Below are 24,663 nucleotides of genomic sequence, written 5' to 3'. Positions count from 1 at the left end.
TCATAATAGTGAATACCTGTAGTGAATAACCAGTTCCTTGTTTTATGCCTTGCCTTGTCTTTATAGTCAGAAGGTCATCAAACAGTATTATTTCTGTTATGTGTTTCCAGGAATCTTGAATGATCTTGATGTATTATTCTACTGGCTTTGCTATTTAGCAGGGAGAAGTTCAATACAGTCTCCAACAAATTAAAAATTAATATAATTCAGAAGGCAATGGAGAGATGCATGATGAGTGTGAGTGAACTGTAATGTATAACTAGGAAGAACTTTGAAGAACTGGAATAAAAGATGTCAGTAAAGTAATGGATGATAGAGAAGATAGGTTGATGGTGGAGTGAGGGCAAAGGATGGCAGGTGTCTATCCAGAGTGCTTACTTTAATGTCAGGAGAAAGTAAGGAAGGCTTCCAATTGGAGTCAGTTGATCAAAAAATATTTGTCCAGAGCCAGCTGTATGCCAGGCACTGTGCTAAGTGGTGAGGAATCAAAGAAAGGTAAAAGAAAACAATCCTGGTTCTCAAGGAGCTCGCAGGAGACTGATACTTACCATGTGGTGAGCATAAGGGAGCAGCAGACAAGAGCAATGCAAGTTGGGATAGGATTTCAGTAGGTATCTTTGAAGGGGGTTCCTAAAATGAACTATTTGAGTATGTCAAGATAGAAATGATTCATTTTCTCCAATTCAATTCTCTATTTAGTAATCACTGGGCACGTATCTCTAATATCGATACTGTAGTCAATGCTTATGGACAACTGGTATCCTCCTCTGAATCTCTTTTTTCATCACTGAATTACCATCACCACTATCCAGAAAGGGGTCACACAGGACTGAAGACAACTTTGTAAATTTTTCTTTTTTATGGGTTATAAGAGTCTTGTTTAAAAAAAAAAAATGGGGGCAGCTAGGTGGTGCAGTGGGTGGAGCACCAGCCCTGAAGTCAGGAGGACCTGAGTTCAAATTTGATCTCAGACACATTTCCTAGCTGTGTGACCTTGGGCAAGTCACTTAACCCCAATTGCCTCAGCAAAAAAAAAATGTATAGCTTGCAACCAGGTCATACTTGAAAAAATTATTTTTAGTTTTTAGTTTTCTTTTTTGCTATTATCTTGATAAACAATAGCAAACAATTCTTTCCCTATAGAAAGAACATATATGACCATAAAACCATCAATCTCTATTAAGCCTACCTTGGGCATGGTTTTTTGAAGTATATAATTAATACAGCTTCGTAGTTCCAAAGCTGTTCTGCTTCTCTAAATTCTTTCTCTAAGTAAAATGTTTTATTGATGCTCCTTTTTTCTTTTTTTATGTTTTTGGTATTATGGCCTTTATCTTGCCAAACTATACAAACACACACAATGAACTAAAAGCCTTTCCTTGCAACAAATAAGCATAGCCAAGCAAAAGAAATCTATGCATTGGTAATATTTTTCTCATTTTGGTACTTCTATTTCATCATTTGCTATCAAGAGATAAGGAACATAATTCACCATTGTTCTAATCATGATTGATCAAAGTTCTCAAATTTTCCCTAGTTGTTTTTCTTTACAGAGTTATTGTTGTGTAAATTATTTTTCTAGTTCTGCTCAGTTCACTTTGTATCAGTTTATAGAGGTGTTCTCAGGTATCTCATCATTTCTTAAAAAGTAAATTGACATTATATTCATACACCATAATATAGTCAATTGTTCTTCAATTTATGGGTACTCACTTTGTTTATAGGTCTATGCTATGACAAAAAAAGATGCGAAAAGTATTTTCCTCTTATTTTGACTTCTTTGATATGTAGTTCTAATAGTAATACTGTTAAGTCAAAGGACATACATAATTTAGTGAATTTGTGGAACATAATTTCAAATTGTTTTCCAGAATGGCTGAACCAATTTGCTTCTTCACCAATAGTCCATTAATGTGTCTGTTCCCCATAATGTGAATTTCTCTTATTTTCCATAGTTTGGAGCATTTTTTAAAATACAGTTGATAGTTTGGAATTTCATCTTTTGCAAATTGCCTATTCAGATTTGGTGATTATGCATCTAATGGGGGAATAGTTCTTGTTCCCATACATTTGAATCAGTTCCCTTTAGATTTTGAATATTAGATTTTCATTAGAAATGATTGCTGCTAAGATATTTTCCCAGTTAACTATTTTCCTTCCTATTTCAACTGTTAATTTTGTTTCTGCAAAAACTTTTCAATTTTGTGTACTCTGAATTATCTATGCCTTTTGAACTATGATTTTATCTATCCTTTGCTCTATCAAGAGTTTTTCCTCTATTCCCAGATATAAAGCTACTAACTTCCCTGATCCTTTTATGGTGTAAGATCCATCAGGCCAAAATTTAATTTTAAGTTTATTTATAATATATAGTATGTGATTTTGATCTAAATCTAATTTCTGCCAATCTATTTTCCAGTTTTTGAGTAGTTTTTTGTCCTTGCCCATCTAATCGGTGGATTCATCTAACCCTATGCTGTTGTTTGTTTTTGTGTTTTGCATACAAAATCTATTTATTTTTAACTGATATTAAATATTTAATGATAAATGCTTTGATGTATAATTAGGGATAAGGTACTGGCAGCTTCCTTAACTTTATACTTTTTTGTTTATTCCTTTAATTTCATGATCTTTTGTTATTATTTATTTTGTCTAATTCTAAAAAGTAATCCTTTTTGTAATTTGATATGGCATTTAATCTATAAGTTAATTTAGGTAGCATTTTCATTTTTAATATACTGTCACAGTTAAGATACAAGCAATTGATATCTTGCCAATTATTTAAGTATATTTCTATTTTCACGTTTATCAGGTTTTTATTCTTTAGCAGATGGTCAATTTTGTAAGTGTGCTATTTATAGCTGAAATATGTATACTTTATTATTCCCATTTAGTAATCACCAGAAATCTAACATCTCTAAATTTTCTAAAATTCTATTTAGGTTCTTGATTTAAAAAAATTTTTTTTTGTATTTTTGTTAGATTAGTCTAGGTCTGAATCTAGCACTTTGAGATTTTTCAACTATTATAGTTTTGATGCATATTTTTCCTTCCAATTTTCTTAACTTTTCCTTTAAATTTATAAGTGCTCTGAGCCTTTGATAGATTATGTAATATGTGTTGATATTATTTCATTATTTATAGTGCCTTTAATCATGTCATTTCTCTAATTATCACTTTAATATATCTCTTTTACTGTTTCCTTCCCTTTTTGAGTTTGCCTAAAACTCAATACAATATGGGGCAGCTAGGTGGCGCAGTGGATAGACTCCAGCCTTGAATTCAGGAGGACCCGAGTTCAAATGTAGTCTCAGACATTTAACACTTCCTAGCTGTGTGACCCTGGGCAAGTCACTTAACCCCAGTCTCAGGAAAAAAAAACAAAGAAAAAAAACTTAATACAATCTGCTTTGACCTTCCTTTGAATTCTGGGTAGATTCTTATGCTTCAAGTGTGTTTCTTATAAACAATATGTTGTTGGATTCTGCTTTTTCATTATTTTTATATTAACATTGTTTATTATATTTTAATCTTCTTTATGCTTATGAACCCTGTCCTTCTAGTATAAGTCTAACTTGATCATATTATACAATCTTGTTGTAATATATTTCTTAATATTTTATTTAAAATGTTGTATCAACATGCATTAGGGATACTGGTCTATAGTATTCTTTCTCTGCTTTATCTCTTTCCACTTTAGGGATAAGGACTATATTTGTTTCATAGTTCATATTTTTAGAAAAAAAAAGATTGGAAGGGTGCCTTTTTTGCCTTTTTTGTGAATACTTTATATAACATTGAATTTAATTGTTCTCTGAATACTTGATAAAATTTACTTGGAAATCCATCTGTCCTTGGAGTTTTTTCCTTTGGGAGCTCATTTGGAACTTGTAGAATTTCATTTTCTGAAATTGTTTTATTTAAAAAGTCTATTTCTTCTTTTGTTGTATCTTTTTATATTATGTATTTTAAATTTTTGAGTAAAAATATTTTTTTAAGTCATCAGTTTTGTTGACTGAGTTAAGTAACTGTCACACAAGTATAATCCCCAATTCTTGGGAGGCTGAAGCTATTGGATGACAGCAGCAATCCGATGAGCTCCAGGGAGCGGGGGACCAGGCTTCCCCTGAAGTGGCAAATCCTGGGCAAATCCTGAATCAGAAGCAAAATAACTCAAAGCTTCTGTGTAAATCAGTAGGATCAGACCCAGGAATGTTTAATATAGAAACCCATAGCAGAGACAGAGACTGGAAGACAGAGTCAGAGAGAGAGAGAGAGAGAGACAGAGAGAGACAGAGACAGAGCGACAGAGACAGAGAGACAGAGACAGAGAGACAGAGAGAGCGACAGAGACAGAGAGACAGAGACAGAGACAGAAAGAAACAGAGAGACAGAGAGAGAGAAAGAAAGAAAAAGACAGAGAGAGCAACAGAGACAGAGACAGAGAGAGACAGAGAGAGACCGATAGAGACAGAGAGAGACAGACAGACAAATAGACAGACAGACAAACAGAGAGACAGAGACATAGAAAATATAAGCATATTCTTGTGGGCATCTCAAACTCATTGTATCCAAATTGGAATTCGTTATATTTACCCTCAAAACACCATTCTTCCCAACTCTTCTTTTTCCACTGAGGGCATTACTACCCTTTTGGACACTCGGGTCCTCAAGCCTGGGGTCAATCTTCCATTCTTCCATCTCCCCCATGGCCCACATCCAATCAGTTGTCAAGTCTTGTCAATTTTTCCTCCACAATATATTTTATATCCATTATCTTCTTTTCAGTCACACAATCACCATCTTCTCTTCTCACTATTCTATTGTAACAGCTTCCCAATTGGTATCCGGGTCTTTAATCTCTCCCCTGTCATTGTTACACTCCACTAAGTCGCCAAATTGATATTCTTCAAGCTTAGATCTAATCTTGTCACTTTTTCTGCTCTCCTTCTTTCCCCTAATGGTAGCAATGTCAGAGGAGAGAAGGAAGGCATAATCCAGGGATAAAAGTGCCTTTTAGAAAATATAATGAGAGCATTTACATAGCACTTTAAGACACTTTGCAAATATTAACTCATCTGATTTTCATAACAATTCTATAGGTGATATCACCTCCATTTTATAGATGCGGACGGAGGTTAATTGACTTGCCCAAGGTCACACAGTTAATAAGCATCTGAAGCTGGATTTCAGCTTGAGTCTTTCTGATTCCAGGTGCAATTCTATATCCACTACACCATTTAGCTGCCTATTATGATGCTTCCAGGGTATTTTTCTTATAAGCAGTGATTAAATCAAAGAGTATTACTAATTTTGTATTTTTTTTAACTGTGTATCAGCAGACAGCTATGAGATGCAGCAGATAATTCTAATTTTGGACTTAGGAACTCTCCACATCAAATTCTTAGTATCTCACCATTTGACTTGTGCATGTGACTTAATTACTCTGTGTTCTCAGTTTTCTCATCGGAACAATGAAGATAGTAATAGCACCTACCCTGTCAGGTCGTGATGAGGATAAAATGAGATGTTTACAATGTATTGCCATTATTGTTATGATTATTTAAGTACTTACTATGTGCCAGATTGTGGTAGGAATAATTTCCTAATGCCCCCGTCCTCAGCAAATCAGGCTAATTTTTCCTTTAAAAATGTCAAAATTTTTTATTTGACTGGCTCAGGAGACTAAAAACTTGGACTATCAACAACACTTCCTGGTCAGCCGAGCTGAAACAAATACACAGGATAAAACAAACACACTAGGAATTGCAGCCTCTCTTTGAGCCTTGGCTGGCAGACCACAATGGGACTCTTGGAAGCAGGGAAGTTTAGTTCCGCCCAATCTATTCAACGAACAAGACAAATGTCTCTCTTTACTGAATATCCTTCCCTTGCTATGCGAAGTAAATCTCCTGTTTGAAAAGTGTTAAATGACCTTTATGCTATTATTAAACTTAAACCAACAGGGAACTAACTTGAATCAGTATTAACCTAGAACACAGTTACTGGGCTTACAAAAACAAAATTAAAGCAGCCCCTACTCGCAAATTAGTTTACATTCTAACTAGAGGAGACTATATATATATATATATATACATATGTATATTATATATATGAATGCATATATATAATATATGACTGTATCATAATACATAATATATATTACATATATATGTAAAAGCACATACAGACCCTCACTGACACACACACAGAGGATACAAGATAATGACAATTTGGCGGGAAAGACAGTAGCAGCTGGGTAAATCAGGGAAAGGCTTCAGGAGAAAATGGCACATGGGCAGCAAACACTTATTATGGTTTTTACCGTGTGCCAGATAAGCAGCGAGGTGGCTAAGTGGATAGAGCAACGGCCTTGAAATCTGGAAGATTCATCTTTATAAGTTCAAATAAAACCTCACACATTTCCTAGCTGTGAGACCCTGGAAAGTCACTTAAACGTTTACTTCAGTTTCCTCATCTGTAAAATGAGCTGAGAAGGAAAAGGCAACTGCTGCCCTCTGGTATCTTGGCCAAGAAAATGCCATAAGGGGTCACAAATGACTGAAAAACAATAGAATAGCCTCAGTTACCTCATCTATAAAATGGAGACGATAACATTACTTATCTCTCAGGTTTGTTATGAAGATAAAATGAGATAATATTTGGAAAGCACTTTGCAAACATTAAAGCTTTCTATATGGGTTAGCTATAAAATTTGCTATCTCATTCTATTTTTTACAGGTTGTTTTTTTTTTTTCCAAGAGCAGTGAGGTTAGTTGATGTTTGTTTCATCAGCTATAAATCACTGACATATATTATGTTGTAAGATGTGAATCTCAACCTTTCTCATCACCTCCAAATGTACATTTGATTTCTTTTTTTAAAAAATGGACTTTTGGGGGCAGCTAGATGGCCCAGTGGAGAGAGCACCAGCTTGAAGGCAGGAGGACCTGAATTCAAATGTGATCTCAGACCCTAGGCAAGTCACTTAACCCCAATTGCCTCAGCAAAAAAATAAAATAAAAAATGGAACTTTCTCCTGGTTTTTCTTCTCTTTAGATTGATAGCTCACTATATATTGCATATATACTCAAATGGATGTCTAATGTATCTTTTCGATTGCACTGATTTATTTTTCCCTTGTACCTGAGAGTTTTGGTGATACCTTTTCCTCCCCTCAATTTTCTTGCCCTTTTTCTATTTTCCCTTATACAATTTTCTGCATGATTCTGTCTCGTCTATGAGGAAGTCACCTGGCATTTTGACTGGTATTGATGCATTTTTACACCCGCTTTTGATGAAATTGTTTGACTTTCTGAATCATGCTTTGGGCTGGCTAGCAAATTGTCTTTGTCCTTAGTCTATCCACCCAGTCCTACATGATTCTCCCAATGACAATTCTTTGCTGCCTTTCTCAAATCACCTGCCTTGCTCACCTGATGATGGGACAACCAGACTCCCTAATAAGAACTCAGCCATCATTACCCCAGTTATCACCAATTAATTCCTTTCATTGATTGCTTTGGGTTAAACTAGAGATGTTGCTGCCCTCTGCTGTCTGCTAATTATGGTGGAAGCAAGCAGCATCCCCCCAGGTGGAGCCAGCCCCAAAGCCCAACATCTGCCTTCATACCTGAGAAGTGACTTGGAATATAAGAGAGAAATAGGCAAGATCCTTGCACTTCGATTTCTGACACAAGATGCGTGATCTGACAGCCCCTGTACCTGTCCAAGTCTGTTTTTTCATCAGTAAAATGGAACAGCAATATTTGCACTCCCTTCCTCATGGGGTTCTTATGAAAAAAACACTTTATAAGTAAACCTTAAGATCCTATATTAATGTTAGTAGAGTATATTTTTTCTAAACTTAATCACTTTATGACATATTGCCTTTTATTATTCTCAAATTTTATTATTCCCTCATTGTTTAAGAGTATAAAATTTTACTTTCCCATGAAGTTAAGTGCTCTAGAAGATAATACATTTGTTTTGTTAAATGTTGATTCATCAATGGGATTGAACACGGTAGGAAACACGTTTTTTGATTAAGAACTTACCCTCAAAATTGAGTGAAATCTTTCAGGGGACAGAAATGGATTTTTAGTAGAAAAGAGAATTTTTAATTATTCCTGATGAAAAGAGCAAAGCTAAGCAGTGGTTTTGATATGCAAACATTGGAGACAAGAGAAACATAGCTAGATAAATGCATTGGAGAACTTGGAAGAAGCTAAGGGATGATCAAATGCTTGCATAGAAATAGAAGGAAAAGAAATATATGTGCTTTCAGAATTTTACTGCTTTTAAGAATGAGAGCTAAGAAAGACAAACACAAAAACAACTGACTTTTATTGAATGAGAACTGAAAGAAAAGATAATATTTCTCATACTTTTGCAAAAATTGAGCACATCAAAATCTCATAAGTTTAGAAAAATCTCTTGCTGACTACAATGCTTGCTAGAGATATAGCATACCACTGGCTAGTGCAAAATCCCAATGGAAGAAGAATTCTCGATAGATAGTCTTCCAAAATGGAACTGGTAGGAGTATGTCCCTTGTGCTCTTGTCTGCAGATGACTTTATATTAACTCACCAAGCCTGAAACATTGAAGAACTTTTAAAATGAGATTTATAATAATGTAAATGAGTTTGGCATCATAACCACACAGTATAACCCAGTCAATGAATAATTATTATAATGATAATTGGCACTTGAGTAGGGCTCTAAGGTTGGCAGGGCTATTCTTATACATTACCTCATTTGAGCTTTACAACAGTCCTGTGAGGTAAGTGCTAGAGGTTTTATAATCTTCATTTTACAGATGAAGACTCAGAGTGATGGAACTATAGTCACACAGTCAGTAAAAGTCAAATGTGGGATTTGAACTCAGATCTTACTGGTTCCAAGTCCAGACCTCTTTCCACTGGATCTGGACAATGGCTATTGCCCAGACTTGATTTATACTTCAAATTGGGTGGCAGAAGTGGACTGGGCAAAACCGCCTTTGAGAAATTGTTCAGTATTTTTAATGAGCCCTTATTTCTCCCTTGCCATGAAGGCTCAGTCACAGATTGAGTGGCGTAAAAGATGTTGAGAGAGACAGAAAGATGCACAGAGACAGAGACAGAGAGAGACAGACATAGACAAAGAGACAGGAAAGACCTGATTATGAGGATATGTGAACTGTCTCCTATCTCATTACTGGCATATTCCATTGGTAGCCACACAAAATCAAAGCACCTAGTGGAAACCTTCCAGTATATTCAGTGGAAAACCTATAGGAAGATATAAACCAGAAACATACAGCTTTGGGAAGGTATGGATTAGTTACAATCTTTATCATTCTTGGTAACAGACCATTAATGAGATCATCAATTCACACAAGTATTTTAAATATATATATATATATATATATATATATAATATATATATATGTATTAGTCTAGATGACTTCTGAGATGATATCTTCTAGCTCTAACATTCTATTATTCTAAGAGCTTCAAAGTACTATTAAGGGCTACTAAATTTAACTTATTATTATTATAATTACATTGGAGTATAATTTGTTGAAGCTGTATGACTTGAATCTATTTTGATTTGCTGCTTATTTCCATCTTCGGTTTTAATTCCATGTTTATTCTAAATTATTCAATCTAAAAATAATTTTCCTCTATAGAAACAAAATGGAAATTGACTAACCCTCTTTTTATTTAAAATTTTATTATGTACAACTTTCAAAAAATCAGTTTATTCTTGATTTAAAGAAACGTTTCCTAAAATGTGAGTTATTCATAAAGGAAATGGACAGCCTTGAATGTTGCTAAGTTTCCTCGTCCATTGGAGGTCTTTAAGTAGAGACTAGATGACATTTTGATCATGTTCTAAGAGATACCTTTCTACACATACATTAGATGAGAAAGTCATTATGATTCCCTCCAACTATGAATGCTGTGATTCACATGACATCCTTTGCTACAGAAACTCAAATTAGTCCTTCTTTGTTATTTATATATTACAAACTTTTGAAAGCTTTTAAAAATTATTCTTGTTAATTATTTTGTTATTTATTATTTATTATACTGTTATTTGTTAATTCTTATTTGAGTCTCAACTTATTCCAAGATTTGTACTTCCTAACATTATTCTTATGAGTTTTATGTTTCCTTTTTATCTTCTTTGATTTCACACTTAAAAGTTGGAATAATAAATGTCTTTTTTCAATATGAGCTCATCAGGAGGGATCATTAAGATTTCCTTATGGGTCCCTTCCTTTGCTTCTCAACTCCAACTGAAAAGTGAGCTATCATCATCATCATCATCATCATCATTACTATCCTTAGTTCAAAATTCTCTACGATGCTCCCCTATCCAAGTTTTTTTATTTATTTTACTGACATATAACACCACTCTGCCTTCTTTTTTTATTTGGAGTCATTTCTTTTGAAGAAATGAAATCATAAGGTCTTGGTTTTCTTTGAGAGAAGAAGCTGCCCGAGCTCACATTTGCTAATAATATTCTAAAATTTGATTAAGACAATATATCGTTCTATTTTACTTGATGGTTAAAGGCATAAATCTGACATTCTTTAACCTTAGTGCTCTAGTAGTAATTCTTCTTCTTACCTAATTTTGCTTCCCAAATTCTTATATATTTTCCATGTGCTTACTCTATTTAAGGACCCTAAAGTCAAGTCAAGCCAACAATCTACTATGTGACTGGCCAGGAAGGGGGATATAAACAAAGGCAAAAATAGTCCCAGCACTCAAGGAGCTCCCAGTGTAATGGATGAGACAATATACCCACAATATATACTCGAGATAAAGTGGAGACATTCTCATAGGATAACTGTTAGCCTTAAAGGGGATTGGGAAAGGCTTCTTGTAGAAGGCAAGATTTGTAGGAAGCCAGAAAATAGACATGGGAAGGGAGAGCATTGCAGGTGTGGGGAAGATAGTCAGATTTTGATGGAATTTTTTTCTTTTAACTTATAGGGTCATCCACTAGTCATCTTGCTTTACTGAACAGCACCTATTGGCAGTGGTGCCTAGAGCCTAGCAACCAGGCAAATAGCATCACAAGACTCAGTGTATGCTCTGGCACCTGGAGCTGTGACCAAATAGGACCATTGTAATGGTATTGCAGAGCTGCTACTCAGTGTGATTTGGGGCTAAGGAAATTTAAAATTGAGTCATTTACTGAGGCAGAAACACTCTTTATAAAATGCCCTTGTCTAGTCCCAGGGAATGTCTGGTCATGTGGGATAATTGAATATGGCACATGTTCAGAAGAAATCAGGTGAAGCTTCTTGAGTCTGGAAGTGTGTTAGATGCTGCTAGGGTTGTGTCCTCCTCTGTAAAATGGAATTGAAAGTAGTCCTTAGACCTGATTTCCTTCCCTGGAATGCTGTAAGTACTCCTGAAATTTAAGAGTCTACAAATCACTGCCAACTCTTAAAGAACTTATTAGCTTTACATTGTGCTGGATCCACTTAGATGAGGAAGCCACTTTCTATGTTTTCCCCACTAGGTATATGGAGAAATTACTCTTCTGGGGGAAATTAACAATTTTTTGGTACATTGCTATACTAATTCACTAAATATTACATATGTAAATGTATATATTGTGAATACTACGTATGTCTATGGATACATATGCTCAAATGTATGTACATGTATATACTACATATTCCAGAAGGGGATTATTTAGCTAAAAGGATTTACCTTAAAGAGTTGCATTGGTTATGGTATATTCACTATTAGAGATATTTCAGAAAGTCAACATTTCATGTGACTTCTTAAATTCATTATCCTGTAACTGGAGAAGGGGGAGAGAAAAGGGAGAAAGGGGGAGAAAATAGAGACATGAGTACAAGAGAAAGAACAAAAGAGTGTGGTGGAAGAGCTGAGGGAGGGCAATAAGTTTTTCCTTATAAGTGATGGAAATGAGGAAAATGATGATATAAAATTAGATATTTACGCAAGGGGATTCTCTTTATGGGAGAACCTGTTAGAATATGTTAATGAATGACTCAAATTTTGGTGGGAAGTAATTGTGGATAGTAGCAGGAGATGTGAGTAATGAAAAAATAAGTTCAATATATGCTGAGTGACACTTATTTTTTTCCTTTTCCCTATAATTATTTTGCCAGCTGAATGCATATGAATGCTAAGGGGTCAAGATAACATTAACAAAAACCCATTTTCTGCTCAGAAAATGCAGTGTTCTCTTGAGTGCAATTATTAAACATTCTAAGAGGTCAGTCTAATTTGTTTGGGGTTGTACTATCCTTCAAGAGGCTACAATCAATCTAAGCTAAACCATGGAGTTGGAATTTCTCAGCAGTTTATTTTGATGAGAAAATAGAATTTTAAAAGGAAGTGTGATGAATGTGATATTATTTCCTGGAGTGTTCCTGATAAAGCTTAGTGTCAGAGAGTATGTAAATGTTTCAGGAAAATACAAATGTCTTATTAATGCCTATGTTTTCAGAAGAATTATTAAAAAAAGATAATCACAGTTAGAAATCATGAACTTGGAAAATGATCTAACCAGATTCAAAAAAAGAAAGAAAGAACAAAGAGAAAGAGGAAAGGAGATACATTGGGAAAAACTGAAAGAGAGGAAAATAGATGAATGAAAAAACAAAGAAATATATAGAGAAATTAAAAGAAAATTAAATAATTATAAAGAAGTAAAAATAAATTAATAGGTTAATAAATAGAAATTAATAAGCATAAAATAAACATATAAATGTGTGTACACAAATAAATATAAATATGCTAAACAAATATGACTAATAGTAGTTAATATGCATATCTAAATATAAGTTAATATAATTGATAAGTAAATATTCATAAATGAATTTAATTTATAAATATATATACTTATAAATAACAGTTCACAGCAACAGGGAAAGTTGTGCGAGTTTTGGATGAATGAATGTGTAAGGAACTTATGTAGAGTAGTGAACCAGTCCTCAATTAATCTCTTCTACTGCTTTCTAGCTATTCTTTTTCAAATGAAAAAAGTGCGTGTGTCAGGGAGTTCAGTTTCTAATAACTCTCAGAAGGAAAAAATGAACATTGAGGAAAGAGAGCATACCACTGAACATCCAAACCAGCACCATGTCAACAGGTAGTAAACAAAATCTTTCAAAACTTGCTATGAGTTATTTCCCTCCCTAGAAAAACTGAACATTGTCTAACATCAAGTTTTTAATCAGCTTTGTCTTACAAATTTTTGTTTGGGAGAATTATCCACAAACATTAAACCTAAGAGGATTCAGTAAATGAAGGAGAAACAGTCTAAGGGAAACACTGGGCTATCTTTGAGATCAATTAATTTGCCAGAAGAACTGATCAGCACATTTCTGATCATTCAGAATTTGGAATTAAAACAGGCTTTTCAGAACAAGCCTTTGTGGAAGGTCAGATACACCTGATCTTTTTTTTTTTAAGCCATTTGAAAATGTTTGAGGGTAGCTGTTCTGGACTAATTAGTATCTGAGGTTTCTTCAACATTTGAGTTAAAAATGTTCTCAAGAAAGTTTGGATTAACAGTAATAATAATTGTAGATGTGGTGTAACTTTTCATTGAATTTAATTTTCTCTGCTTAAACAAAATGAAAAATCCCCAAGGATGTCTGAATGCAAAGATAGGGAACATAATAGGAAACCCAGCCGAGAGATTTTGGTTGAGAAAAAAAATAGGAAAATATTGGTCATTTTAACTCAATCTACAATTGGGTAAAAAGAACAAAGATCATGATATTTGGAGAAATATTTATGTTAGAGGGAAAGTAACATTCCTAGAGCAATTTCCCCTTCCTCAACAAGTTAATATATTCCAATGGGTCAGATAGAATTACAAGTGAATTCTAGCAATCATTTAAATACTTTAACAAACATTTAAGTAATACAAAAAGAAATATATTCCTTTTATGAGAAATATGGTTCTGATACCCAAACCAAGGAAAGACAAAGCAGAAAAAAGGGAACTATAGACAACATTGCTGATGAATAATGATTTTAAGTAAAATAATGAATAAAAATATGAAAAAAATGAAAAAAAATAATGAATAAAAAAATGAATAATGATTTTAAGTAAAATAATGATTTTAAGTAAAATATGCCAAAGAAATATATCCAAAAAATAATTTTTTATCACCAAATCAGAGTCATGTAAGGGATGCAAGGATGATTTAACTTAGAAAAATAGTTAGCATAATTAATCATTAGATCCACAAAGAAAACAGAAGCCACAGGATTATTTCACTAGATATAGGGGAAAAAACTTTGACTAAATACAGTATTAAATTGTTTAAAAAAAAAACAACAAAACTAAATTGGGGCAGTTAGGTGACATATTTAATATGTCCTGGCTGTATGACTCTGGGCAAGTCACTTAACCCCAATTGCCTCAGGGGAAAAAAAAGCATAGGCTTTGATATGCTTAAAATCATATATTTAAAGCCAAGAGCTAGTATTATTTGCATTGTTTATATGAAAAAATCCTCTGGTATTTTTCCTAGAAGCTTTTCTGATGTGAAGAGAAATAAAGCCCTTCTGACCACTATTATTTGATATAATTCTTGAGGTGCTACCTACAACAACGAGGTGACTTTTATAAAAAGTATAATGTCAGTAAAGAGAAAACAGAATTATCCTTATTTGCAAATAACATTATATTTTACTTAGAATATCAGGTTAAAAAGATTGGGTCTCAGTGAAGACAATATGAACAGCTGAATAATTGATTTAAATAAATCATGCCAAGATGAAGATGTCTTTTAAACCAAATCTAAATGACAAAATTTTATCATGAAAATTTGCAATATTTGCATGAAATTCTTCCCTTTGTCATTAATTCCATTTAGATTATTTTGTATAAAATGTAGTTCCTGTCGAAAAATGAAAATGTATTCATCCTTTATTTGTTTTTGATTGGGACATGTTCTGAACTGTACAGTCTCAGAAAGGGAGGAAATATGATCATGTGGTAGGTATAATATCCCAGGTCTTCCTAAGCTCAAGGCTGTTTCACTATATACTCACTGTACCACATGACTCTCACTCATACATTGAAAAGAAGGCTAGATTTGGAACTAGAAAAGTTATTTCCGTATTTATGAAATTTGTATTATAAATATTTCCACTATCCTTTGATCTTAATTCTTTTAATTTGACCAGTTGTAGATTGGGTAGGGATAGTTAGTATTTTCCTTCTTTCTCAACACCTTTAGAATCATGAACTTGGCTTCCTCATCCATAAATTCAGGGAATTTGAGCAGCTGATGTCTAAAGACCTCTCTGTCTGTTAATCCTATATTATATAAATTCTACATGTAATCCTATAGGCTCTCGGGCTCTGATAGCTAGCTAAGTTTTCACTTTATCTTTATTTTACCTTCACTATGTACCAGACCTTCACATCACTTCCAGACATCTCCAACTCAAAGTTGCGGGGGCACTTCCCCTTTATGTGTTGCCTTCACCTATTAGAATGTAAGCTACTTGTGAGAAAGTCCTATCTTGCTTATACTTAGCTATAGAGCTTCAACCCTTCCTATTTACTCATTCCTATTCACTGGCCACCCAATAGGGCTGAGGAAATCATGCAGTTACACTGGCTGAGTCCACTATAAATTTATGTTATTTCACCTCCTGGGGATCCCTCATTGCAGAATGGCAAACTTTCAATTTCTCCTGAATCAGTGAGTAATTCAGGACTGTTCCATTTTGGCCAAACATAGGATGAAGTACTACACAAACAGTTATTTGTTGGTTGATTGATTTGTAAAATCAGGATCTTAGCATCTAAATCTTATTCCCAGTGTTAAAAGAAACTATGCTGTTTCACTATAGAGAGCTCAGGTACTTCTCCAAAAATTATTCGTTCTACATTATAGACATTTACTTACCATTGATGAGAGTATCATTATGAACAATTTGTAATAGCTGGTAAAGTGGATAGAACACCAGGCTGAAATCAAGGAGAATCCAGCCTTTGAAATCCACTAGCTGTGGACAAACCATCTCCCTCATAGACTTTAAATATTAAATGAGATAGTGGTTTTTAAAGTGCTTTGAAAACTTAACACCCCCCATAAATACAATTTTTATTAACAAATCTCTGGCTACCACAAAGCAGCAAATTTATAGTACTTTTTCTGAGGCAAGTACTATTATTGTGACTCCATCCTTTTAACTTTATATTCTAAGTACAGTATCACAGTATTTGCCAAAAAAGATCACTTTGTCTTCTTTTCACTGATGTTATTTTCTTGGTAGGTTATAAACAGAAGCTAGCATTTCTGATAGGGGTGTGAAACTGTGTTCCCTTTTGATCTATAAAATTAACACTCTGAAATTCTGTCCCCTTTGATTCCTGACTTTCCCAGACTCCAGAGAGTCTATAAAAAGTGTGTTTCTCAGGTTGTTTCTAAGGCAAATCACTCCCATTCAAATTTAGACTGAAAAAGCCTTCAAAGTAATTTCAATTGGGAGAACCTGATCTAATCAGCTCAAACTGCCCCCAACCCCCCTCCAAGATCTGCTCATAAAATAGGTTTCTGCTCTCTCATTTCTTTGCAAAATGTCCAAAGTAGTATGATTTGCCTCCTTGGTATAGCTGTCAGGACTCCTGCCCGCTAAGAAAACATTCTCTTCTCAATGCCAGCCTCCATTTCCCTAATAGGACCTTCGCCACTGAAGAAGTCAGTTTTTCTATCAAAGCTAACTTCTCATCCAACAATAAACTTCCATTTTTGCCACTGGAAACTCTTCGGGTTCATGAATTCTTTCATGAAGGACCTCTACCCTAGAACCCCATCATGCATGAGTGTATGTGTGTGTGTGTGTGTGTATGTGAGAGAGAGAGAGAGAGAGAGAGAGAGAGAGAGAGAGAGAGAGAGAGAGAGAGAGAGAGAGAGAGAGACAGAGACAGAGACAGAGAGAGACAGAGAGAGAGACAGAGAGAGAGACAGAGAGACAGAGAGAGAGAGACAGAGAGAGAGAGAGAGAGAGAGAGAGAGAGAGAGAGAGAGAGAGACAGAGAGAGAGACAGAGACAGAGAGAGACAGAGAGAGAGACAGAGAGAGAGACAGAGAGACAGAGAGAGAGAGACAGAGAGAGAGAGAGAGAGAGAGAGATAAGAGACAGACAGAGAGACAGACAGAGAGAGACAGAGACAGAGAGAGGGAGAGAAAGAGGGAGGAATGGAGGGAGGGAGGGGGGAGAGAGAGAGAGAGAGAGAGAAGAGAGGAGAGAGGAGAAAGAGAAAGAGAAAGAGAAAGAAAGACCAAGATAGAGAAACAGATGGAGACACAGAGAGGGAGGGGGAGAGAGACAGAAAAAGACAGCAAGAGAGAGAGAGCTTCTTTGTTCTTTGTTCTTTTCCATTCAATGACTAGCCTTTTATAAATCCTTCCTTCTAAAGCTGTTGAGATTTCTATTCATTTCCTTTGTGGATATTTTTTTTTACTCTGGAGGAAAGGAAAATGAGATTTATATTGTAATACCCAGAATGCTTGACATGTAATTCCTCAAACATATTCTGGCACAATTAACTTGGAGCTCTGTCCCCCCTTCTGCTTTGTCTGGTATATAGATCTTTATTGTCTTCTGAGGGTATTGCTCAGAACAGTTTTCTGAGAGAAGTACTACTTTCCAAATTTGTAATTTCTTCTTTCTGTTGCCAGAGTAAGTGGCGTTCCCTTTTTTTATTACTATTTCCCCCAGTGAGAACACTCACGTTAGTAATAGCATCAGAAATGGAGAAACTAGTGAAGAGGACAAAACTTGAGTACCTCAGGTTTCCCTGATGGTCTTAAAAGATAACAAAATATAGTTAATGAAGTTTTTGATGATTCTACCTCAGAAAGACAAACTCCCTGATAGGAGCATCATTCTCCAACTTTTCAGAGAAAACAGTGAAAAAACTGACTTCCTACTATGGGCAGTATGTGCTTAGCTTTCTATAGAAGAAGGAGGATCTTTCTGTGTGAAGTTATAAAAAATGGGCCTTTATTATACAATGATCAATTCTGATGGATGTAGCTCTTTTCAACAATAAGGTGATTTAGGCCAGTTTCAATGGTTTTGTGATGGAGAGAGCCATCTGCACCCAGAGGGAGGACTGTGGGGACTGAGTGGGGATCACAACAAAGCATTTTCACTTTTTTGTTATTGTTTGCTTGCATTTTGTTTTCTTTCTCATTTTTCCCTTTTTGATCTGATTTTCTTTGTGCAGCATAATTATGGGAATATGTATAGAAGAATTGTACGTGTTTTAACATAGATTACTTGCAGTCTAAGGGAGGAGGTGGGGGGAAGAGAGGGAGAAAAAACATTTGGAAAACATGGTTTTGCAAAGATGAATGTTGAAAACTATACATTTGTTTTGAAAATAAACAACTTTATAAAAAAATTTTAAAAAGAGAAATGGGCCTTCTCTGCTTTGTGTCAGAGTCTATAGAATATAACTCAAGGAACACTACTGTTATTTCAACAATCGGAAATGCTAGTGTTTATATAGTACTTTGCTGTCTGCAAAGTAATTTATCAATATGATCTCACTTTATCCTCAGAACAACTCTGAGATGTGGTACTATTATTTTCCCATTAAAAAAAATAATAATTAGTTGTGTCTCATCTTTTTTTTTTCCCCCTGAGGTTAAGTGACTTGCCCAGGGTCACACAGCTAGGAAGTTTTAAGTGTCTAAGTCCAGATTTGAACTTGGGTTCTCCTGAATTCAAGGCTGGTGCTCTATCCACTGCACCACCTGGCTGCCCTCATGTCCATTCCTCCTTGACTCCAGTTAGGGTTTTCTTGGCAAAGATACTGACATGTTTTGCCATTTCCTTCTCCAATTCATTTTACAGATAAGGAAATTGAGGCAAACAGGCTAAAATGACTTGCCCAAAGCCATGCAGCTTATCTGAGGTCAGATTTGAATTTAGATCCTCCTGACTTCAGGGCTGGTGCTCTAACTACTTTACCGCCTAGCAGCCCCATTTTATAGGTAGAAAAACTAAGGCAAATAAAAATTATTGAGTCACTTGCCCCCCAGCTTTACAGAGTATAGAGTAAGTGCCTGAGATCAAATTTGAACTTTGATTTTCCTGATTTCTTCTGGGCTCACAGCTCTATCCCCAAGAAGAATAAATATAGTTGAACCTCACTTCCCCAAGACCCGTAAATAGGTGAATTATGTTTGTCAGGACAGTATTAACCTTTGGTAATCTTTCTCTTTTCCTTTGTTTCAGCGGAGCAGGCATGGATGGGAAGAAATGCAGTGTGTGGATGTTTTTACCCCTTGTTTTTACCTTGTTTACTTCAGCGGGACTATGGATAGTGTAAGTGGCTTACCATTCATTCAGATATCTGGGAATACAGGTGCAAAGATAAACACAGGAGAATAAACATAGAAGGATCCTTTGTCCCATCACATTGTACACTACTCTCCATTTCATGACCTCAGTAAAATCCTAGTGATCCCTTCCCTTCACAGATGAGGAAACTGAGGTTCAGGGAATAATGAAATGCTTTGCAGAATATATTCCCTTCTCTTGCTAAACTCCTTTATTGGAGGGTAGGGGGAGAAGGGAAAGAGAAAGTACATAAGGCACTTGTTGATAAATACTGATCATTTATTTAATTTTGTTAGTAAACTTAAAACATTTTATGACCTGGTAACACATTAAAATGTACATGCAGCAAAATAACTAATACGGAATGTTTTATATGATTGCACATGTATAACCTAAATCCGATTGTTTACCATCTCAAGGAGGGAGGAAGAGAGAGAGAGGGAGGAATAGAATTTGGAACTCAAAACTTTAAAAAAAATGTTTTTAAAAAATGAACGAATGCATGAATTTACTTGTAGGTTTCACTCCTCTGGCCTTTAAACAGGGATTTGTTCCATAGTCTCATTCATAGCAGAAGTTAAATCCAAACCATCATAGATCAGCATGACAGATTTAGAATAAACTCCTTCATCTTACAGATGATGAAACTGAGACCCAGGAAATGAACATTCTCTTATCTCCTCTTTAGGGTCAAGCATGATCATTATCATATCACATTCAGTTTTGACTTTTTTGTGGTTGTTGTTCTTTCCATTAATTTTGTTATCATCATTATTTATATTGTTTTCCTGGTTCTGCTTACTTCATTTTGTATCAGTTCATAAAGGTCTTCCCAGACTTCTCTATGTTCTGTATTCATCATCTTCACCAATTCTTAGAGCAGGCAATTTAAAGACAAGAAAAGTTCAGTTTAAGTAAAAAATGTGTGACAGTTAGCCAAAGGCACCTTTGGAGTCATTCCCTTCTAATCTTGATTTTGCTGCTTGCTTTGTGTTCTTTTTTCTTCAAATCTCACTTTTCTTTTTTAGGCAAGATTTCATATCACCTAGTTCAGGGTTATGAATTTGAGGATTAAGAAAATATTAGTGGGATTTTTAAGCTTGCATAGGCTAAATGAAATTTACTGATAGCCATTGAGTTAATGGGCTAAATAATTTTTAATTAATTTTTCTCATTTCTCTTTCTCTTCTTAAACTTTCTCTTGTTCTAGATACTTCATAGCTGTGGAAGATAACAAAATTTTCTCTTTAAATGCACCTGAAAGGTAAAATTTATCTCTGTTGTTTTACTTTTATTCATTAAGCTCAGCAAAAAGTTCACCAGTAGATGAAGCTCATCTATGAATTAAAAAGTCAGACTTTAATCTGGGCTTCTGTGTCTCATGTTGTCTAGGAAACCTGGTCAGAAACATGCACCCTATATAAGGTAAATGGACATTTCACATTTGGGGCCTTTGTGGAAGGGGATGGGTGATATGCCCATAGGAAAGAATTCATCTAAAATCAAACTTTTTTTTAAAGTATTGCAGGTGATGAACCTCCTGCAAGTTGTGTGTTCAGTCAAGTGATGAACATGGCAGCTTTTCTTGGTAAGAACAACATGAAGAATGGCTTATTTACTTATGAGGATACATATTCTTTCAAAATATTCTTCTTTTTAATCTAATAGTTTATTTTCTGCTAATTACATGTGAAAATGATTTAAATATTTTTTTAATTAAAAGTTCTTTTAAGCCCAAGTCAAGTGTATTTCATGTTGCTTTTTCAATATGCTGAAACAGCGGTTTGTTCTTCATTCTGCACAAAAATGCAATCTAACGTGAATGCAATTATATGGTAAAACGTCATTTTTATGTAGTTTTAAGACTTTTCTAACAGTATTATGCCATTTTTTAAGAGTAAATAGATGGGAGTGTCACTCCTATGCTCTTATACAGCTAACATGGATTTCGTCTATTCTTTATCATCTTAGTAATTTAATGCTATGTATATACTATAACTGATCTATTAACCTGTGAGAAATATATAAAATGATATGCTTACCGCCGTTGTTATAAGTTTATAATGTATTTTTCTATCTTGTTTTATATATATGTTATATGACATTCAAAAAGAATTTTTTCCTGATTGAGAAAAGATACAAAATGAAAAACCACAATTTTGATAACTGAACATTGCCATTTGTTTTATAGTACTTTATTATATTGAGAGTGTTTTCTTTCTTGGGCTGTTAGTTAACTACTGAATGAATACATTTGGGGCAGCGAGATGGCACAGTGGATAGCGCACAGGACCTGAATTCAAATGTGACCTCAGACACTTAACACTTCCTAGCTGTTTGATCCTGGATTTAACCCCATTTAACTCCAGTTGTCTCCCCCACACACACAAAAAGACATTCATTATCTGGATAAATCCTTTAGACATATTTGGGTTTTAGTTGGGATTTTACATAGCTTGCATTTTCATTCTTTGGTTCTTTGCTGTTTCTATTAACCCATGCTTTATTTTCACAAATGTTGTAATACCAACCTAAAAAACAAGGAATGTCATTTTTACTCTTCTCCTTAGCTGCTGGAAAGATAAAAAACATTCCAAGGTTCTCCTGAATGTGGCAAATGAATTCAGAAAAAAGTTTGATTTGTGCAAATACTATACGTATTATGTCTAATATTGTTCTAGGCAAAGCTGTGAAGTAGCCAAAATAACTTTTCTTGTTCATAGCTGACCCTCTAACACCATTCTGGGGGACTTCTATCTTCTCTCTTTCCCAGGATCCAATATCCCCACGAAAGATGGATTAACACTATTTGAATTTCTTTTATAGCTAGCACATGTAAATGAAACCAGCAGATGTCACTATAGTAGGCAAAATTGGCAAACCAATATTGATTCTTTTCTATTCCCGCCTTCCTTTGTGGAAAGGGACAGAGAGAAATCCCACCCAGCCATGCCCATCCTCTCTCATGGGCCAGCTCTGCTCACGGGGAGGACTTCCCTTATAACCTCCACCCTCTTTCTCCGAATTCCCTCTCCCCTCCCCAGCTTTCTTCTCCTTTCCCTTTCCTCTCACTGGAGTCTGAGCTGGGTAAGATTGAGATAGCCGTGTCTTATTACAACAGCTAGCACTTTTAGCTTAGTTTAGAAGTAAACCAAAGGCCCAAAGTAAGTTTACAGTCTTTCTATTGAGAAATTAGGAGTGACTAATAAAGTGATATCCACTCATCAAGCTCCCTAGGAAGCCTAAGGAAAATTTTTATACTTTTATACTTTCCACAGTCTTATGATGATAATCTATTATCACAAATATCTATAATGATAATAGTATCATCTTCCTCCCAAGGTGGTTGTGAGTATCAAATGAGGTAATATTTGTAAAGCCCTTAAGCTGTTCCTCGAACATAGTTAAGTGTTTAATAAATGCTTGTTTCCTAGCATTCTCCATCCTTTTGTTCCTTCCTCCTTCCTTTCCTGCTTCTTCCTCCTTCTATCTTTTCCTTCCAACTTCAAGTTCCAATGCTTTTTTCATAACAACATAAATGAACTCCCCCTCGATCATAAAGCGATCGTCCTGGGTGCGACATTTTGTAGGGGCTGCCTTATCCCCACTCAGGTACGAAGATACTAATCTACATATTAAAGCCACAAACTGTTCCTCCCATAGTCATAAAACCCATATTGTATTATTTTTAAAAGTCATAGGTGGGACAGCTAGCTGGCACAGTGGATAAAGCACTCACCCTGAAGTCAGGGCCTGACTTCAAATGGGACCTCAGACACTTACTAGCTGTGTCATTCTGAACAAGTCACTTACTTCTGATTATTTCTAAAACAAAAATTTTTTAAAAATCATAGTTTATGGTACAGTAAACTGATTTACATACAAGGCCTCTTGGTAATTACTGAAGTAGTACTAATTTTTCTACAAACATCTCTTTCATCTTCTTGGATTTCAACTCCTCTCAGCTCCCCTGGGAAACAAATGGTGTGAATTGATTTTTCCTAACTTTAGCACTAAAGTGGCATTTGATGTATTTTTTTTTCTTTTCATCTTTCGTTATGCTAAGTGACATATGGCACATGCAGAATTCATAACAATGAGTGTTTGGGGAGAGTGGGACTCAAGGGTGATGCAGCTTTTTTGGTGTGAAATGCAGCTCTTCTCTAAATGATTCTTCTGCGGGCACTGCAAATATTTTTTTATTCTGGTCAATCCTTTCCTTGGAATTATATCACGGATCCAGAGCTGGAAGGGACCTCTTGAGATTATCTAATCCAAAACCTCATTTTCCAGCAGAAAAGATCGAGTTGGGCCTGATTTAAGCGGACTTGCTTCAGCTCACATAAGTAGTGAATGATATAGGCAGCTTTGGAGCTAAACCCCTCTGACTTCAGTGCTCTTTCCACTATATCAGGGTAAAGTTGATATTACTGATTACAACAAATGACAAATCACCTGCAAATCATCTGCATGCTTTGGCAGCCTTATGTGATGTAGCAGGCCATTTACAAATAAATCTGTACTGAGCTTTTTCAGATTCAAAGAGCTTCTACCTTCTAGATACACTAAGCAAAGATTGAATGCTTGGTTATTTTCCTTCCTGTAGTTGGGAAACTGGAATTCAAGTCCAGCCTCAAACATTAGCTCGGTGACTTTAGGCAAGTCACTTAATCCCTCTATCTATTTAGTTTCTTCTGCTGTAAAATGGAGATGATAACAGCTCCAAGACTGCTGTGATGATAAAATAGAGAATTTTTTTGGATGAATTTGTAAAGTTTACTTTGTAAATTTTCTTTCTTTATTTTGTAAACTTTTGTAGAATTTAATTTTACCTCATTTTATTTTGTAAACTTTGGCACACAGTAGGCACTTGATAAATGTTTCCGGTCTTTCCTTTCTTTTTCCTCTCCTTCCTTCCTTTCTTTCTCTCCCTCCTTCTTTCCTTCCCTTTTTTTCCTTCCCTCTTTCCTTCCTATCCTTCTTTCTTCCCTCCCTCTTTCCTTTTTCCCCCTCCTTCCCATTTTTCTTCCTACCTTCCAAAATTTAACAACTCCAACAGGCTCCTATCTCCCCTAAATATTGAAGCACTAAGATTTAATCAACATCTTGTCTTCTAAGAGATGTTATTATATGCCTCAGAGTAGCTATGAGGAGTTGAGACTAAAATTGAATTATTTTTTACCTAAATAATATCACTTTGCTCCCACTTAGCCTTTACTCCAAATAGATTAATTGTTGTGTCCTACTTCAATCAAAGATAGAAATTACAGATGGATAAATAGTGAAAGAGGAA

The 24,663-nt window shown here is 35.0% G+C and overlaps 1 protein-coding gene across 9 annotated transcripts in view; it reads left to right on the top strand.

Moving 5' to 3' along the window:
* TMEM150C (transmembrane protein 150C) overlaps positions 1-24,663 on the top strand; it is a 53,097-nt gene that overhangs the window by 15,132 nt on the left and 13,302 nt on the right. For 6 of the 9 annotated variants that reach the window (XM_074276426.1, XM_074276424.1, XM_074276429.1 and 3 more), the window contains 4 exons: positions 19,266-19,355; positions 20,581-20,634; positions 20,763-20,795; positions 20,891-20,958. In XM_074276426.1, coding sequence (XP_074132527.1) covers positions 19,276-19,355; positions 20,581-20,634; positions 20,763-20,795; positions 20,891-20,958 — 235 coding nt within the window. In that variant the 5' untranslated portion in view covers positions 19,266-19,275. Of the gene's footprint in view, positions 1-11,004; positions 11,406-13,004; positions 13,135-19,265; positions 19,356-20,580; positions 20,635-20,762; positions 20,796-20,890; positions 20,959-24,663 lie in introns of those variants that run through there. The other 3 variants (XM_074276420.1, XM_074276419.1, XM_074276425.1) reach the window with 3 other exon arrangements.

Source organism: Sminthopsis crassicaudata, chromosome 6 (assembly GCF_048593235.1).
Source record: "Sminthopsis crassicaudata isolate SCR6 chromosome 6, ASM4859323v1, whole genome shotgun sequence".
In the NCBI taxonomy this organism is placed as follows: domain Eukaryota; kingdom Metazoa; phylum Chordata; class Mammalia; order Dasyuromorphia; family Dasyuridae; genus Sminthopsis; species Sminthopsis crassicaudata.
The sequence above is the reverse complement of the archived record's forward strand: the minus strand, read 5'-3'. Positions and strand labels throughout refer to the sequence as shown.